The sequence below is a fragment of the Rhinopithecus bieti genome, unplaced genomic scaffold, assembly GCF_001698545.2.
Source record: "Rhinopithecus bieti isolate Rb0 unplaced genomic scaffold, ASM169854v2 scaffold_11110, whole genome shotgun sequence".
In the NCBI taxonomy this organism is placed as follows: Eukaryota; Metazoa; Chordata; class Mammalia; order Primates; family Cercopithecidae; genus Rhinopithecus; species Rhinopithecus bieti.
Genome location: NW_016806890.1, coordinates 893,052 through 910,445, shown reverse-complemented (window position 1 = coordinate 910,445; position 17,394 = coordinate 893,052). Strand labels below are relative to the sequence as shown.

At 39.5% G+C, this 17,394-nt stretch overlaps 1 protein-coding gene across 6 annotated transcripts in view; it reads right to left on the bottom strand.

Annotated features, from left to right (window-relative positions):
* Window positions 1-17,394, bottom strand: part of RIPOR2 (RHO family interacting cell polarization regulator 2) — a 256,335-nt gene that overhangs the window by 136,543 nt on the left and 102,398 nt on the right. Inside the window, exons 1-2 of one of the 6 annotated variants that reach the window (XM_017878525.1) lie at window positions 9,038-9,126; window positions 7,090-7,378 (exon numbers count right to left, since the gene is read on the bottom strand). The exons of 3 other annotated variants lie outside the window; for them this stretch is intronic. Coding sequence is in view for 1 of the 3 variants with exons in the window: in XM_017878523.1 (XP_017734012.1) it covers window positions 9,038-9,098 (61 nt within the window). In the remaining 2 variants the exon portion in view is untranslated. Of the gene's footprint in view, window positions 1-5,045; window positions 5,119-7,089; window positions 7,379-9,037; window positions 9,248-17,394 lie in introns of those variants that run through there. 2 more of the 6 variants (XM_017878523.1, XM_017878526.1) reach the window with 2 other exon arrangements.

The window sequence follows — 17,394 nt, the reverse complement described above, 5'->3', positions numbered from 1 at the left end:
CTAACATCATCATCAGCATCACCACAATCATCATCTCCACCACCATCATCATCATTGCCACCACCCACCATCATCATGATTATCATCATCATCAACTCACCACCACTACCATCACCACCACCACTACAACTACAACCACCACCACCATTATCATCACCACCACCATCATCAACATTACCACCACCACCATCATCATGATTATCATAATCATCATCACCTCACCACCATCACTACCACCACCACCACCACAACTACAATCATCACCACCATCACCACCACCACTATCATCATGATTATCATCACCACCACCACCACCATCAACATTAGCATCAAAATCATCATCACCATAACCACAACTACAACCATCACCACCATCACCATCATAACCAATACCACTACCACCACCATCATCATGATTATTATCATTATCATCACCTTACCACCACCACCATTATTATTATCTCTATAACCACTACCACCACCATCATCACTACCATTGGTCCAACCACTACCGCCACCACCACCATCATCAATATCATCATAATCATCATCACCATTACCACCACTACAACCACCACTACCATCACCTTTATTATCATCATTTTCTTTTATTTTTTATTTTTATTTATTTTTTTTGAGATGGAGTTTTGCTCTGTCACCAGGCTGGAGTGCAGTGGTGCGATTTCAGCTCACTGCAAACTCCACCTAGCAACCTCCACCTCCCAGGTTCAAGTGATTCTCCTGCCACAGCCTCTGGAGTAGCTGGGACTACAGGTGCACACCACCGTGCCCAGCTAATTTTTGTATTTTTAGTAGACACGAGGTTTCACCATGTTAGCCGGCCGGGATGGTCTCAATCTCTTGACCTCGTGATCCACCCGCCTCGGCCTCCCAAAGTGCTGGGATTACAGGCATGAGCCACCACGCCTGGCCTATTATCATCATTTTCACTGGAAAAAGGAAATTGAATCTTCTGAGGAGTTTTGCCTAAAGCCAAACAAATAGTAAGTTGAACTAGGTTTTATGAGTTCAAATATTTTGCTCATTCCACAGCATATATGCTACTTTCCCTCAGTTTGGAAGTCTGGAAGCTAAAAATCAAAGATTCGAAAACAACAATGACTTCAGAATTTCTGTATGCAAAGTACCCAATACAGCAATATGGTTAGAAAAGGGGTCTGGGCCTTCTCTAGAAGCTGTTTGCAGAGCAACACGTGACTTTTTACTCAGATTGTAGAATGCAGACCACTCAAAATTGCAATGTTTTATTTAAAAAGCTTTCTATTACGCCTTCTATTAAGATTTAAAATGTTAATTGCTTTTTCAGTTTTTAGAGATGCTTGTGGAGATTAATAGGGGTGTGAGTCACGCCCTACCTCAAAGACATTCTTGGTACCCCTCAGCATATGAACCACGACTTGAAGAAGAGTTTGTTTTTCCTAATATTTCAGTCATGTCATTTATCTGAAGGCAGTTAAGAGAGTTAAGAATGCCTTCCACAAATCATATCTGCTTATTTGAATCTTTGGTATATTTTTCTTTAAATACCATTCTACTAGTGTATTTTGCTGTTATCAATAGAAAGAAAATTCCCACCATAGAAAATGTTTTCATATTTATTCTCTGTCAGAGATTTCTGAAGTTCACATAAAAAAGTTGTACTCAAAGGCTCAGCCAGCTGACTCATCTTGTGATCTGAAAGGCAAGTTATCCTTTTGTTACTTCTTACACTGAATGAACAGTTTAGAATGAAGTCAAGAGGGAGAAGGGACCAGCTGCTCTTATGCTGCTGCTGTGTGAGTGGTATAGTATAAATATTCAAACCTTTAACTCCCAATAATTCAAAGGCAAAGAAAGAAAAGTCTGCAGTGAAAAGTGGCACCATAACCTCATCACTTTCCGGAAGGCAGCAAGTTCTTTCTTCTCTTTATTTTATTTAGAAATAATTGCTGTCTAGAGTTAAACTTGTAATATAGCTGCAGACGAATAACCCCAGGATCTCTTCTCTGTTTAGGAGGTTCTCTATTAATGAAAATCTTTACAAAGCTAGATCTGAGTGTTTTCTCTCTTCCTCAATTTGGAAAAGAGACACCTTACCCACCCCAAAAAGTTCACATTTCTCACATTTATATTTTAAGTTCCAGGAGTTTTACTTTGTATCCAACACTGTGTCCTTAAGTATCTCCTGCCTGAAGCATTTCTTAAGCAAACTGAGACATGAAAAAATTGAAGATATAGAAAGCCAACATGTGAAAGAATGATGATATAAATTATTATTAATTTGCCTTCTGGAGAAACACTGCCCATTATATCTGGCTTTTGATTGCTATCACAGCATAGGTCAAAATCTTTCTCTTAAAAATATCTGAAAAGGATAAAGTAAATTGTTCTGTTTTTTTTTGGAAGGAAGGAATATTCTAAATGATAAGATATGCTATGGCTGCACAGCACAAAGGAAAGTGGATTTTTAGCTTACATGACCTGATTTGTTTATCAACAAGAATCAAACAGTTCAGGCTCTTGACACTTCCCTCTTCAATCTAGGGTGTGCAGATGCTATGGAATCATCACTCTCAGAGTCAACCAAGTACATCCACATTTCAGGGTCCCAGAAACTAGCACTTGACATAGCCTGGACCATACTGAATGATGAGGAATTATAAGAGTGTTTACTGTCTCATCAGCACCTGCATTTCTAGTTTCATTTTCTTCTTTCCATTTTCACTTGTAGGACCATTTACTAGGTCCTTTTCTTCCTCTCCAACTTTTCTCTGTCCTTCTGGTACTTGAAAGAGTCACTTTAATTTGTCTCAACTAATACCTTTTCTCCTTTAAAATATCTTCCAAAATCAACTGCATTTTAAACATTTTAGTTAAACATCACAGCTTTTGGCAAGTAATTAGTAGACACAATTTTGCCATCCAAAAATAAACGAGAAGTTGAATAAACTGACATTTGCTTAGCACAATAAAATGTACAAGGCAGGCCAAGCACGGTGGCTCACGCTTGTAATCCCAGCACTTTGAGAGGCCTAGGCGGGAGGATCACTTAAGGCAAGGAGTTTGAGACCAACCTGGGCAACATAGTCACAGCCTGGCTTTACAAAATAATTAAAAAATTAGCTGGATATGGTGGTGCACACCTGTAGTCCCAGCTACTTGGAGGCTGAGGCAGGAGGATCAATTGAGCCCAGGAAGTTGAGGCTGCAGTGAGCTACAATCACACCACTGCACTTCAGGTTGGGTGACAGAGCGAGACCCTGTCTCTTGAAAAAATACAGAAGGCACAGTTAACTAGATAAATCACATCTTTTTAATAAATATGTTGGCTTGTGTAACTGAAGTGGCTTCTATCAAAAAGAGAGGTGGGAGGGCAACTCTCCAAATTTATTTTAATATTTTGGTCACAACAACTACACATTTATTTTTCTTTTTTTAAAACTTTTAGTTTTCAACTCAAGCCCTATGGAAGACATACTCTAGTATATCTTACACTCACCATTCCTAAAAAGTTAAGACTTGGCTGGTTTCTCATGGACATATTAAAATAAACATCTAAATGTTTTACTTGTAATATTGGGCCCCTTTTGGCATTGGCCTGATCTAAACGGGTTACTCTGAGGTCACTGGGGGCCATAAATCAGGGGGGTGGACTGGTGGCTAAGACAGCCTGCATAGCTTTAGTGCACTGTGCTATTTTAGTTTATGCCCCTGCAATGACACCATCTCTTTGGCACCAGCCAAAGAAAGCTTCCTAGACATCTATGGGAAGAGAATGTTTTGCAGTAATCCAAGACAGAGGTCACACAAGCATGAATTACTGTGGGGAGGTCTTTGGCTGCTCCAGACCCTGGGACAAATAAAGTAGGGAAAGTGACTTCCAACTAAAGCATTTATCCAGGAATTCGGGGGTGGAAATTGATCCAAGCAATCTTGGCAGAATCGTGAAAGCAAAGAGTGACCAATTCTTTTCAACCCAGGAAACTAGGGCATTCCAATGCCATTATTGGGTCCACTCGAGAAACCCAGATATATTTTGAGAAAGATTCAGCATAGTTAAATAGCAATGCTTGTATTTATTTACATGTTATAAAATGTGGCATAATCACACAAAAATCTCCAATCCTCTCTAGCCAAGACTTACATACTTTTACATTTGATTTCTCTTACTTTTTCCACGGAGGGTATGACTTAACCCATCTGAATTTTCAGCATTTATTAGTTTTGTACATAATATTTATTTAATTGCTTTTTTCCCCTTTCTTCTTTCTATTAATTTTGGAAGGGGCAAATACAATTCAGGAAACAATATCAAAATATTCCAGATTATACCAGATTGCATAATTATTTACCTATTAAAAGAAAATTACTACCTTGGTTTTATAAACACTGAGCGATGGGAAAGACAAAAAAAAAAAAATAGGTATTTATCCTAAGTACAGTTTTTTTTTTTTTTTTTTGGTAAGTGTTTGTAGTCTTCTTGCTCCCTCTGACCTGAAGATTCCCTTTGAAAGGGAAAAGTGCTAACTTACTTGGCTTGGAGAAAGGAGGGAGGCTTGGTTCATAAGTGAGTGGCAATTTTTTTCCAACCAGCTGTTAGTCTCTTTAAGGCAACAGGCAGCTAATGGTTGAGTGGACTTCCTTTTGCCAGTTCATCTTCATCTGGGAGAGTTCCCCTCCTTTGTGGAGGTTGAAACGACTTTCTCAGACACAGTTATCTAGGACAGGAGAAGTATTCTCATGCTCAGCTGCACTGTATCAGCTCTGGGGGACATTTGAAAATCTGACAATGATTTGTAATTTCTTGTCATCTTCAAGCATAATCCTAAAAGGCATGCAAGTATCCAGGAAATACAAGAACCTGAGAAATACTTTGCACACTTACTGTGAAGTTGGGGTGTTTTATTATTCTAATCTTTGCACTTGACAACAGATTACTGAGCAGTGCTGAAAATGGAGGCAGGGACGGGTCGCGTTTCTAAGGAAAGAAGCAATTGGAGCTTTAACTTGTGCTAAGGAGTAATTTTGGCTTCTAAAATACTCACTGACTACCACCTGGTGAGTCGTTTGCTCCCACACATGAATTCTGTTCTGTTCTTGAAAGCAGGATAGGAACCTACACTGTGCATGACCCTTCTTTCTTCCTTTTTTCAATTGTCATCATCATTGTCATCGCCATCATCATCAGCAGCAGCATTCTTATAGTCATTACCATTATTACCCATCCAGTTATTTCCACTAACACTGACCAGACTGGCTGTCAAGATCACACAGTGACAAAAGAGATGAAAGTCGTTTAATTTGATAAGTTTGAAACAACAATGGGAAAAGAGTCTGTAATGCTAACTACTGGTTTTTCAATTCCTTGATAATCGAATGAATAATTTCTCCAGGAAAGATTAAGCCTACTTGATAGTAACCATTTTCTAAATGACATGACGATGTTGTTAGGAAAGCAAACTTAAGGCTGTGTGTGTGTGTGTGTGTGTGTGTGTGTGTGTGAGAGAGAGAGAGAGAGAGAGAGAGAGAGAAAGAGAGAGAGAGAGAGAGAGAGAAGAAACACAGGGAGAGACAGAGAACAGACATTGGGATTTGTTGTGTGTAGGTAAATGCCTTTTCTTTCTCTCTGTCTCTCTCTCTTTCTCTCTCACTATATGCAACCCTGTTTTAGAACAAGAGCAGTTACACACCAATGCTCCGAAGTTCTGTGAACCTTAACATTTCCTTGAACCACAAAAAACAATTGCTGAAACAAACAGGATCTCAGAAAGGCTGTTTACAAAATACATTGTGAGCATGACTCATTGACTCATTTCTTTTCTTCCCAGATCTTTACAGTGTCCATATATCTAAATGAATTTATATATACTTTTAAGCAAATGAACTGAAATTCTAAATCTGTGTAACCTCTGGGGAAAGGGATTTTAAAATGTGTCACTTGCAAGGAAATGTGGTTGCCCTAATAACAAGCTTCTGGGCATTTTCCTTTTTTTATGTTACAGAAAACTCATTGTACCAAAAGCTTTCTGCTTAGGCATGTTAAGTGAGCTGAAAGCATGTGTGAATCCTAGAACACGCATGAACTTTTATAAGTAGATACATCATTTTGAAGTAAAGACTGAGTAGTATAATGCTTAGAGAATGTGTAATCAGTCCCCTTGTTTCAGATGAAGAATGAGGCTCAAAGAGGGTAAATGACTTGCCCAAGATCCTCCAGCTATACCACAGCAGGGGCAAGGCTACAACTCAGACTCCTAACAACTTGTTCAGTGCTGTATCTGCCATATTAAACCTCTGAAAAGTTATTTATAAACTGAAGTTCTGTAAATAAGTCCTATTTTGAATCTGAGGTTAACCAGACACGTGAAAAATGGTCACTATTCTATAAACCCATTTTTGTAAATAGACAATAGGGATTGATATGTATTGAGCACTGACCACTGTTCTAAAAGCTTTCCCTATCATAGCACTTAAGCCACATACAGCCATATGAGGTTTGAACTCCATTTTATAAGTGAGTAAACTGAGGCACAGAGAGATTACATAACCTGCTTAAGGTCACAAGTGAATTGGTTGGCAAAGCCCAGACTGTGCAATTCCAGAGCTGAAGCTTTTGACTGTTACCCCACACAGAGCTTGCTTAAAATGAGGCACCAGCTGGACATGCTTTCACATAAATTGCCAAACATGAGCCACGGCTCTGAAAACTGAATAAAAATACAGTGGATGTTGGCCTTGCAATGATTTTCTCTTTAATCTTTAGGGATTAAATGAGATAATCAATTTGGAAAGGATAAAGCATACCACATTGAAGTGCAACGCAAATATTATGAATCTACTATGAAGACAATCTGTACAGCCGATAGGTATTACTGTCCCACTTCACCATTGAGGAGATCAAAGTTAGCTTGTATGGGTACCACGAGGCAGAACCAGAATTTGAGTCTGAATCTCGTTTGACTCCCAACTCATCAACCTGCACTACCTCCCTCACTTCCCACCTCAGAGCTACCTGGTTACCTAGCTACCTGGAACCTGGGGACCCCAGCCATTCCACAACAACATGGTTATTGAGGTTACAATAATCACCTTGGAAATGATGAATGCTCAGGAGAGCGAACACACAGGTTCATCCAGCCCTGCTTGGTCTTAACGCTTCCCTTCAGAATGGGGCCACTCGTAATCCAGAGTGCAGGGCATCAGCCTATAGAGGGCGCTCTTAAGCATCATAGCCAGATGTAAAAGGGCAAAATTCCTGTAGGCAAAGAAATGTTTGCTGGGCGTTTTGGAATGCCACTCCTGGAGGGAGGTGTGGGTGAATGATTGCCAATTTTTCCGTTCTACGCTTATCTTCATAGTTGTGACCATTCTTCAGATCCTAAAAGGAGTTAATATCTTAGTACAAATTTTCTCTTTAAGGTGTTTGCTTAAACAGGAAACATCTTTAAGAAATGAAAGCTGAAGAACGGGGCCTAAGATCAAACTTCAAGGTATTGGTGGCTCTAAATGCCTGCCACCAAAGTAACACAACAGAATGATACAGAATGATAATTTGGTAAACAGCAGCGAAGCTCAGTAGATATTCTTCAAACTGATTTAAGTTGTGATAAAAACCCAACTTATGATTTTAAATATTTCTGTAGCTAGAACAACATAGCAGAAAGACAACATCAAAATATTAACAATGATTACATTCTACATGACTAGATTACAAGGGATTCTTTGCGACACTGTAATTTTTCTTCAACGAACTTGTATTGCTTGGGTAATTACACATACACAAAAACCTTACTACTGCTCCTTTTAAAAAAATTACTGAATAGAGTTTTCAAAAAAATTACTAGACATAGTTTCTTGAGGAAAGTAACCAAATTCATGAGATTCTTGAGTCCAAATTTCCTTTATTTTGGCGGCTCCAAATTCTAGAAAAGCTTTTGCCTATGGCCCAATCTCATAGGCAGCACTTGAACAAAACATCCGTCCATAATTAGATCATCCCTTTAAAATCGCAACCTTTAAGTTAAATTCTAGTGGACAGGTCAAGTCACGGAAGAGCAGCAAGATGAGAACAGAAAACTGAGCAGTGCCAATGGGGGTTGGAAGCTACCAGGGCTCCAGTATCCCAACTTGGGAAAAAAGAAAATGGGAAAAGAGAATGGAGGGTTGGAGTGCCAAGTATGTGTGAGAAAGAGTAAGAGAGAAGGACCCAGGCTGGGCATGGTAGCTCACGCCTGTAATCCCAGCACTTTGGGGTACCAAGGAGGGTGGATCACCTGAAGTCAGGAGTTCAAGATCAGCCTGGCCAACGTGGCAAAATTCTGTCTCTACTAAAAATACAAAAATTAGCTGGGCACGGTGGCGGATGCCTATAGCCCCAGCTACTTGGGAATGACTTGAACCCGGGAGACTGAGGTTGTGGTGAGCTGAGATTGCACCACTGCACTCTAGACTGGGCAACAGAGCAAGACTCTGTCTCAAAAAACAAAAAAAAGAGAGAAAGACCGAGAGAGAGAGAGAGAGAAAGAAAGAAAAAGAAAGAAAGAAAGAAAGAAAGAAAGAAAGAAAGAAAGAAAGAAAGAAAGAAAGAAAGAAAGGGAGAAAGAAAGAAGTGCAAATCAAAGCAACATGGTACCATGGAAAACCACTCCTGGTCCATTTGTTCAACTTCTACCTTAGCAGCCCTGCTATGCTTAAACCACTGTGACAGGCTTTCCTTAAGGTGTTAGACAAGAGATAGAACAGAAGAGAGACAAGGCAAAATATTTAGTAATATTTTCCAGCCTAAACTAAACCTTTATTTTAGTAATGTCTTTACAAAATGTATTTGCAGGAATGACTCAACCCCTTGTCCCACTCCTTGCCTTGTGTATTCCTTCAGTGCCTAAGCTGATATCTGCAGCTACTATCTCACTCAGAATGCTTCGTTTTTATCATTTCAAAATACTCAAGTCCTTGCTCAAGTTGGGCAAAAGTGTCCAGTGGTGTCAAAACAAAGCAAAGCAGGCTAGAGAGGCTCCTGCCAGAAAGATGCGTTTACCTTCACCAAAAACATCATCCTCTTCATCGACCAGGAGCTCCTCAGCATCAAAAAACTGCATCTTGGAGAGGACAGGCACGAGAGGCAGCAGGCAGCAGCCCCCGGCAGTCTCAGCAGCCACACTGCCGACCGAGGTGATTTCCTTTCCTCGGGTTGCCCAAGCCCTCTGGAGGGCAGCTTCCGCATCTGCCCTGAAGAAAGCAGTTTCATTCATATGAATAGGCTTCTTGAGCCTTTTGAAGAGTGAATCCCAGGTGGGGTAATTCTCACCACTGAGGAGAAAGAATTTTTTGAAAGGGGGCTGCAGATCCGGTTGGATGTGAATACAGTGATCACTCAAAGTCTGAAAGCAGTGAATTCTATTTCAAAGCAACAACTTTTATATTTCCTTAAAGAGGAAGGTGGGCGCTTAACTTTCTTGCTTATGAATTTGAACACAATGGGTTGTGTTGAAAGAGGGAGTTCACATTTCTCATATCTTGGTTTTGCTTCAATGACAATTTATCTGAAAGTAAAGCAAGCCACTATGTTAAACCAAAACAGGCATTTAGAGGACAGAGCTTTTATTTTGCTCAGTAATAGTTGCATTTTTCTTTCCTTTTTTTTTTCCCCCAAACCTCTTGCATTTAAGGATTGGAAACTTTACAGCATTTAAACCAAATTGAACCATATCTAGGCTTTCTGTGGCTCAATTAAATCTATAGTCAATGAATAGATAACTGGTTTTGGTCAAACATCTTACATTTCACGATATTTACTCAGTTTGATACTTCAGATTGTATCACTAAAGAAGAAAGAAGAAAATGTAACTCAAAAAGCAGTCCTCCCAAAGGGATGAGTAACCACTGAGCTTCTATGTGAGCATCATTGGCTGGCATCACCATATCAAGCTACCCAACATGTGCTAAATTCTGTATGGCTGCACAAACAAACACACATCTCTCTGAGTAATACTGAGACTTCATTTTGGGGTTTCCCAGACCACTCCATTGTGTTGTAAGATCTCTTAGGTGGCCAGAAGCTTAGAAAATGCAAATGGAGATGACAGTGAGGAGCTGTTGACCCAAGGTGTTTATTTTTGGCACTTTATTTACTGCATGGTTTTGAAGATACTCCCAGTGTTACCTTAGAGAAACTGTCCCCTCCTCCTGTAACTGCAACCTTGAAATTGCACCATTTTCTCCTAGGAGAGACTATGGACAACAAGGTTGGAGAAATCCAGCAGTGAGAAGGGATCACCCCAGAGGAATTCAGGAATCAGACACCGAGGGTTAATTGAGCAGCAACAGTCAGTTCATCCCTGCATTGGTGGCTGCAGCAGTTCCCAAAGACAATGTACAGCTTGGGTCCTGCTGGGATCACCAACTGTTGTCAATCAGGGCTGGAACCATTCTTAGAGGAGAGCTTGGAAATGTCTGGGGTGTTTTTGGTGGCACAATGACTGGGGGTTATTACTGGTATTTAATGTCTTAGCACTCAGGGGCCCAGGGATGTCAACCTTACTGTAATGCATGGAACAGTGGCCCTACAGGAAGAACTGTCCCCCTCCAAATACTAATAATGCCCACCTTGAGACACACTGAGAAGCAGAGAGCTGGAGTTATCCTTTTCTCTAGCTCTCCTTTGCATCTCCCCTTTCTGACCCTTCTACCACTCCCTACCATGGTCCCCACTTGAATGATGTTTCTGGCCAAGGGTTGCACTTAGTTACATAAATTAAATTAATTAAAATGGGCCAAGGTGTAGGAAATTTGGATGTGGACTAGAGCTCTCTTTTGTGTGGCTGGGATAAGAGGATGGGTGTCCATTTTGATAATCACTACATTTCTCAACTACTGTCCCATGTCCTTTAATCTCCACAACTTCATGAGGTTGATGCTATTATCCCATTTTACAGATAAAGCAATGGAGGCTCTGAGAGCTTGAAAAACTTTCCTAAGATCAGGCCGCCAGTGAGTGGCAGATTTGACTAACTCCAGAGCTCACTCTGTTACCTCTTGTCTGGACAACTTTATGGGAGTGACTGCACACAGTCCGGGTCACTGCAGCATCCCCGTGGCTCTTGGGGACCGGCACTACCTCCCTCACCTCCCACCTCAGAACTACCTGGTTACCATGTGAACCTGGGGGCTCCCAGCCATTCCACTTCAAAAAGTTAGCATAATCTCTCTAGGCCTATTTTATTATTTTAACTGGGTGGAATTGTGTCTCCCCTATTGAATTCATATGTTGAAGTCCTAACCCTCAGTACCTCAGAATGTGACCTTATTTAGAAATAGGACCATTGAAGATATAATTAGTTAAGATAAACTCGTATCATGTTGGAGGAGGATAGGTCCTTAATCCAATATGACTTATTTCCTCTTAAAAAGGAGAGAGGTAGACAAAGACATACACACAGGGAGGATAGCATGTGAAGATGAAGGCAGAGATCCATGAGCCAAGGAACACCAAAGATTGCCAGTAAACCACCAAGAGCTAGGGGAGAGGTCTACAAGAGATTCTCCCTCACCTCCCTCAGAAGAAACCATCCTGCCAATGCCTTGACCTTGGACTTCTAGCCTCCACAACTGTGATGCAGTAAGTTTCTGTTGCTTAAGCCACCCAGTTTGTGGTACTTCGTTACAACAGTCCTAGAAAACTAATATACTTTCTCATTTGGTTTGTTTTGAGGATTAAGTAGGATAAATTATGTTAAAGGAGCTGACACAGCACATGGTACCCAGTTACAATTATACACCTAAATCTCTCACAGGGAAGCTTAGGATATTTACCTAATTGAAGCCTCAATGGGGATAGAGAATGAGAAGTCACCATGCTCCATATAAAACCTCAATAACCCTTAGGAAGTTCCCCTCAGTCTCCTCTTCTCCAATTTAGGTATCTCAGAAACGCAGCTAACCATCTCAAAGAACAAATCACAAATGCCACCATGAACTTCTTGAAAGCACAGAGACTAGAAAACATGGTTCTTGCTCTCCAAAGTTTACAATTACCTTAGGGAGATATGACATACATGCATGATGTGTTAACTATAGAGAAAAACTAATAAATTACAGATGTATGCATCAATATGGATGAGTTTCAAAAACATAATATTGACTTTGAAAAGTCTCAGAAAATTATTAGTATGATTATATGGATATGAGTGTACAAAATGAGCAAATAAAAAAATGTAAGTAATTGCTAACACTTACAGAGTGCCAGCAACAGTTGTAAGAGCCTTGATCCACTTAATTCCTATATCAACCCTAAGATACATACATATTTATTATCTCCATTTTAGTTTTAAGGCCCAAGAGGTGAAGTGATCCTCCTGAGGTCATACATTTGGTAAGTGGTAGAGGTACTGAGATTTGATCCCAAAGTCCAAACTCTTAAACACCAGGCTATACTATCTCTTATCTATGTAAAGTCTAAAAGAATGCTGAGTTTATATACAATTTGAACAAAGGGCAATAAACTGTGAAGAAATGACTAGACAAAGGAGGCAGAGTAGGGGAATGGGCTCCTAAGAGTGGTAAACTGTGGGAAGGTAACTAGGAATGTATGATAGCTAAGGATTGTTATGCAGACTCATCTCTCATATCAAGAAGAGGACCATGAGACTTAGTCACCCAAGATGGGGAATGAAACACCTTTACAAGCGGAAATTTATAGCACTTAAAGCAGAAAGGAGAAGGGCAGAAGATTCTTTCTCAAAAATAGGTCAAAATAGTACTTATGCTGAAGTAGCATATTTTGGGGGACACATTCTGATCCCCTTCAAATCTGTATTAGAAAAGAAAGACTAAGGATAGGGAAATTCAGTGCTTAGTTAAGGGAGAGTAGGTCACAGAGACTAGTTTTCACTAAGAAATGAGGAGTAAGTCTGGAACGACAATGAAAGAATCTTACTTTTCAGTGATTGAGGCTAACAGCTCCAATAATTGGATGTGGGGAAGAGAACAAAAGTATAGATGAACCAGTATAAGGCAACCACTTTGATCCAATGCTGATTTGTGACAACCTGTGCTAAATTTAACAAAAGAATTTCATCAAGATCATAAACACAGGAACACAGCAAAGCTTTTATACTCCAAACAGTTGGTGCCCACTTTATGTCCTACTAGGTCTGTGAATTACAATGATATGAAAGGTCTGGTCCTTGCTTTGTGGAACTTTACTCACTCATTCATGTGTTCATTCATTTGGAGAATAATAATGAATACCTACTATATTTCAGGTACAGTGTAAAATATTTAAGTAAATATATAAGTGACAAGGCACGTGTTGTGTTGAACACATGAAAATCAATATAGTATTATTGAGTTATGAGAACTGAGGCCATAATAATCAATGATTTATTTATTAATTTAAAATATTTCTGCATAGTTTGCTGTTTAAAAAAAAAATACCATCTGTGAAGCACGTACAGACGAAGACATGCTAGTGGAAAAATTTCATCATCCAACGTGGGCTTTTATTCCAACAGAAGAGCCTCACAATCTTCTCTCTGTGCTTCTGGAGAATTTCCCACTTCCTTCAGAAAGTGTTTTAAAATACTTAATTTTCAGATATACAAACTTCTGAACAGGGAGAAAAATCTGAAGCAATTAGGAGCAAAATGTTCGAAACAGAAAGGAGAACAAAGTAGGAGAGAGGAATTGAAACTGTGAGGAGTGGTAGGAATCAGGAAAGAAAAAGGTGAAAAAAATCACAGTCAGAAATAATCTTATCTTTGGGTAATTTTGCCAGTAAAGTTGCACCTAAAAATTTGTCTAACTGTAAGATGCCATGTCTAAAGAGTTGGGACAAAAGGAACATGATTTTTTTTTTTCTTTTTTTTGAAACAGAGTCTGGCTCTGTTGCTCAGGCTGGTGTGCAGTGGCTCGACCTTGGCTCACTGCAACCTCTGCCTCCTGGGTTCAAGTGGTTCTCCTGCCTCAGTCTCCTGAGTAGAGTAGCTGGGACTACAGGTATGTGCCACTATGCCCAGCTAATTGTTTTTGTACTTTTAGTAGAGACGGGGTTTCACTATGTTGGTCAGGCAGGTTTTGAACTTCTGACCTCAAGTGATCTGCCTGCCTCGGCCTCCCAAAGTGCTGGGATTACAGGCATGAGCCACTGCACCTGGCCGGAATATGCTTTTTAATAGTATTCCTGTTTTCATGTTGCAAAGAGGAGGTACCAATCTCATGGGTACAATCTCATGAGGGTTGTCTCAGGGGGAAAACCCTCCCAGAGCCTTTGGAAGTATTCCTGCCTGCCTCCCCCAGTTTCAGGCGCATCATTAGGCTGCAGGAGCCACACTTAGAGTCACTTACTGAAGGTGCTGGGGAAGCCTGACCAAAGGCCAGGACAGTTTCCTTCAATGGCACTAAATATAATGAGGGTAATTGCCCACTGAAGGAATCCATTCCTTCCACTTATGAAAGAAGGATAAGAACCCAGTAAACAAGAGTTCTATGGCAAGACTCACATTGGGTATGGTTGGTAAGGTCATAACTGTGGGTTAAGGGTATGATTGCTGGGAGTGGTTAGCTTGCAACTAGAAACAGAAAAAAAAAAAAAACATATAAAGGCACTGGTTCTGGGATTTGACAGGGCTGAGTTACAATCTTGGCTTTGTTACTATCTAGCTCTTTGACTAGAGTTAATAATTTCACTTTGAATCGGTAAAATGGAATAATAATAATCAATTACTGAGTTAAGTGATAGTTCAGCCCTTTCCCACTAAGTTGCCCCAAATTAAAATACAATCTATATTAACACATTGTGCTATCACTGCAAACACAACTTCAAGACCCAGTCCCTAGTTCTTGACCTTACCCTCTGTCTCAACCAGAATGTAATCACAAAGCCTCTCCAATAAAGAAATCCTGAAACTGCTACTGATAATAAAATTTACCTCTCAGGGTTTGGCAACATTAATTGAGATGGGAATCCTTTCCTGTGGCCCTACCATTGACTTTAAAAGCATTTTCAGGGATCACTGTACAGCCTGCCCCTCCTCCCCTTTTTTTAACCTCAAGACAAATTTCTTGGTGTGGGAGCTACAGAAAGTGACAGAAGGAGTGGAGAAAAGATACACAGGAAAGTAAACTTTAAGAAGGTAGAAACAGTCTTCCATGTCTGTGAGAGATGTGGGGAGAGTTTAAGGAGAATTACAATTCTCCCTCCCAGAATGTGACCCCAGACCCAAGACAACCAAAGAAGGCCAGATGAGAAGGTATAACTTTCTCAACTTTTAAAGAAAGGCATGCATTTCGTGTACCTTAAATCTTATGATGAAAGATTGCTTGATAGCACATAAGTCACTGGGTGGCAAAATAAGAGACAATATAAAATATTGTTACTGAAAAAATGAATTTTATTTAATCACTAGTAAGTCACAAACTTTCTAGTTATTTGTTTTCAAGGAACTGAAACCACTCTTACCGAGTTGATGCTATGAGACCAATAAACATATTTTTAAATAATTTATTACATGATATTTGACACATGATTGACAAAAAATTAAAAGAGTTACAGTGGATATTTGAGAAAATGGTGACATAAAGATCTTTAAAAAGACTTTCCTCCATAAAAGCAATAAGAAACTGGGAAAATGGTCAGTATCGACTTTTTCAGAAGGTTGGAAATTAACCAAATGCTTACAGCAATCCAGGGAGCATTTATTTAAGAAAAATGGCTGAATTTCAATAGAACAATGAGTTTTATGGCATTTTAATTTACCTGCTTCCACACACTTCACCTTATCTCTGTGGTAGCCTTGAAAATCAGCAGCCTGCAATCACAGTGAAAATCAGCAGCCTGGCAGCTATTGGAATGGTTGCAGAATGGAGATAAAGCTTTTTCCAAGTCCCATTCCCCCAAAATTGTCACTATTTGACCTGTCTGGTGGTTCTCTGGATGACCTCACTCACAAGGCTGTTTTTATTTAACCTGATTTAGAGTTGCCAAGTGTGAACAGTCTTTTCCTTGGGGGTGTTTGTTGAAAATAATCACAGGCAAATAGTCAATACTGCAGCTGCCTGAGGCAGTGGATAAGAGTTGGGGGCAAACAGTGGGCTAACCAAAAAGCTTAAAAGGAAAAGCTTGGGAATGAGATGCCCATAGGAGACTTAGAAAAGCTCCCACATATTCCTGGGAATCTAGAAGGCTAAGCCTATATAGGGCTATGTGCATAACCACAGCTCTGTATATGCTCAGAAAATACTTGGCAAGACCCTAAGGTCTGACCTCTGGCTAACCTTAAGGCTCTGCAGAAGCAGGAAGTAAAGGCTAAGGCAGAGTTGTAAAGTGCTTAACTGAGCATTGAAAGTGTGTCCTAGTATGCATACAGAACCCCTTGGCAAAGATTGCAAGATTTATTGGTCCCAGGTATCTAAAGAAATTTCTGTTCAATCATTAGTGTACCACTAAGCTAATCAAGCAGAGATTTCAGGGGCCACATATGACAAACAATATAGGCTTTACAGAACTATCTCAGAAAAGTCACTAAACAAACAACAAGAATAGCAACAAAAACCTTGGGGGAGTAGGGAGAATCTGATTTCCAGAGTTTCCATATAATTTTAAATGTCCAGCTTTCAGCAAAAAATTATGAAACATGCAAAGAAGCCAGAAAGTATGGTCTATATACAGGAAAAATAAACAATATGAATTCCCTAAAGAAGCCCAGAAGATGTTGGCTGCAAACTTCCCAGATTTGATGAACAAGATTAATCTATAAATCTAAGAATCTCAATGAATTTCTAGTAGGATAAACTCAAAGAAATTAACAACTAGACACATCATAATCAAACATTGGAAAGTCAAAAGCAGAGAGAATCTCATCCAAACAAAAGTGACTCACCACATACAAGGGATCTTCAATAAGACTAAAAAGTGATTTCTCATTAGAAGCAATAGAGGGCAAAGGGATGAAAAAAAGTTGGTTAATGGGCACAAAAATAGTTATATAGAAGGAATATGTTCTAGTGTTCAACAGTACAGTAAGGAAATTATAGTTGGCAGTAATTTATTATATATTTCAAAATAGCTAGAAAAGAATAATTGTAATGTTCCCAGCACAAAGAAAAGATACATGTGTGAAGTGATGGATACCCCAGTTACTCTGATTTGTATACATTCCATACATGTATCAAAATATCACATGTACCCCAAAAATATATACAATTACCATATATCAATTTTAAAAACGAAAGAAATCATAGAGGGCAGAAGAAAGTGGACAGCATATATAAACTCTTGAAAGTAAAAAACAAAAACAAACACAAACAAAAAACTCAACTAAGAATTATATACCCAGTAAAACTATCCTTCGAGAATGAAGGAGAAATAAATACGTTTCCAGATATACAAAAGCTGAG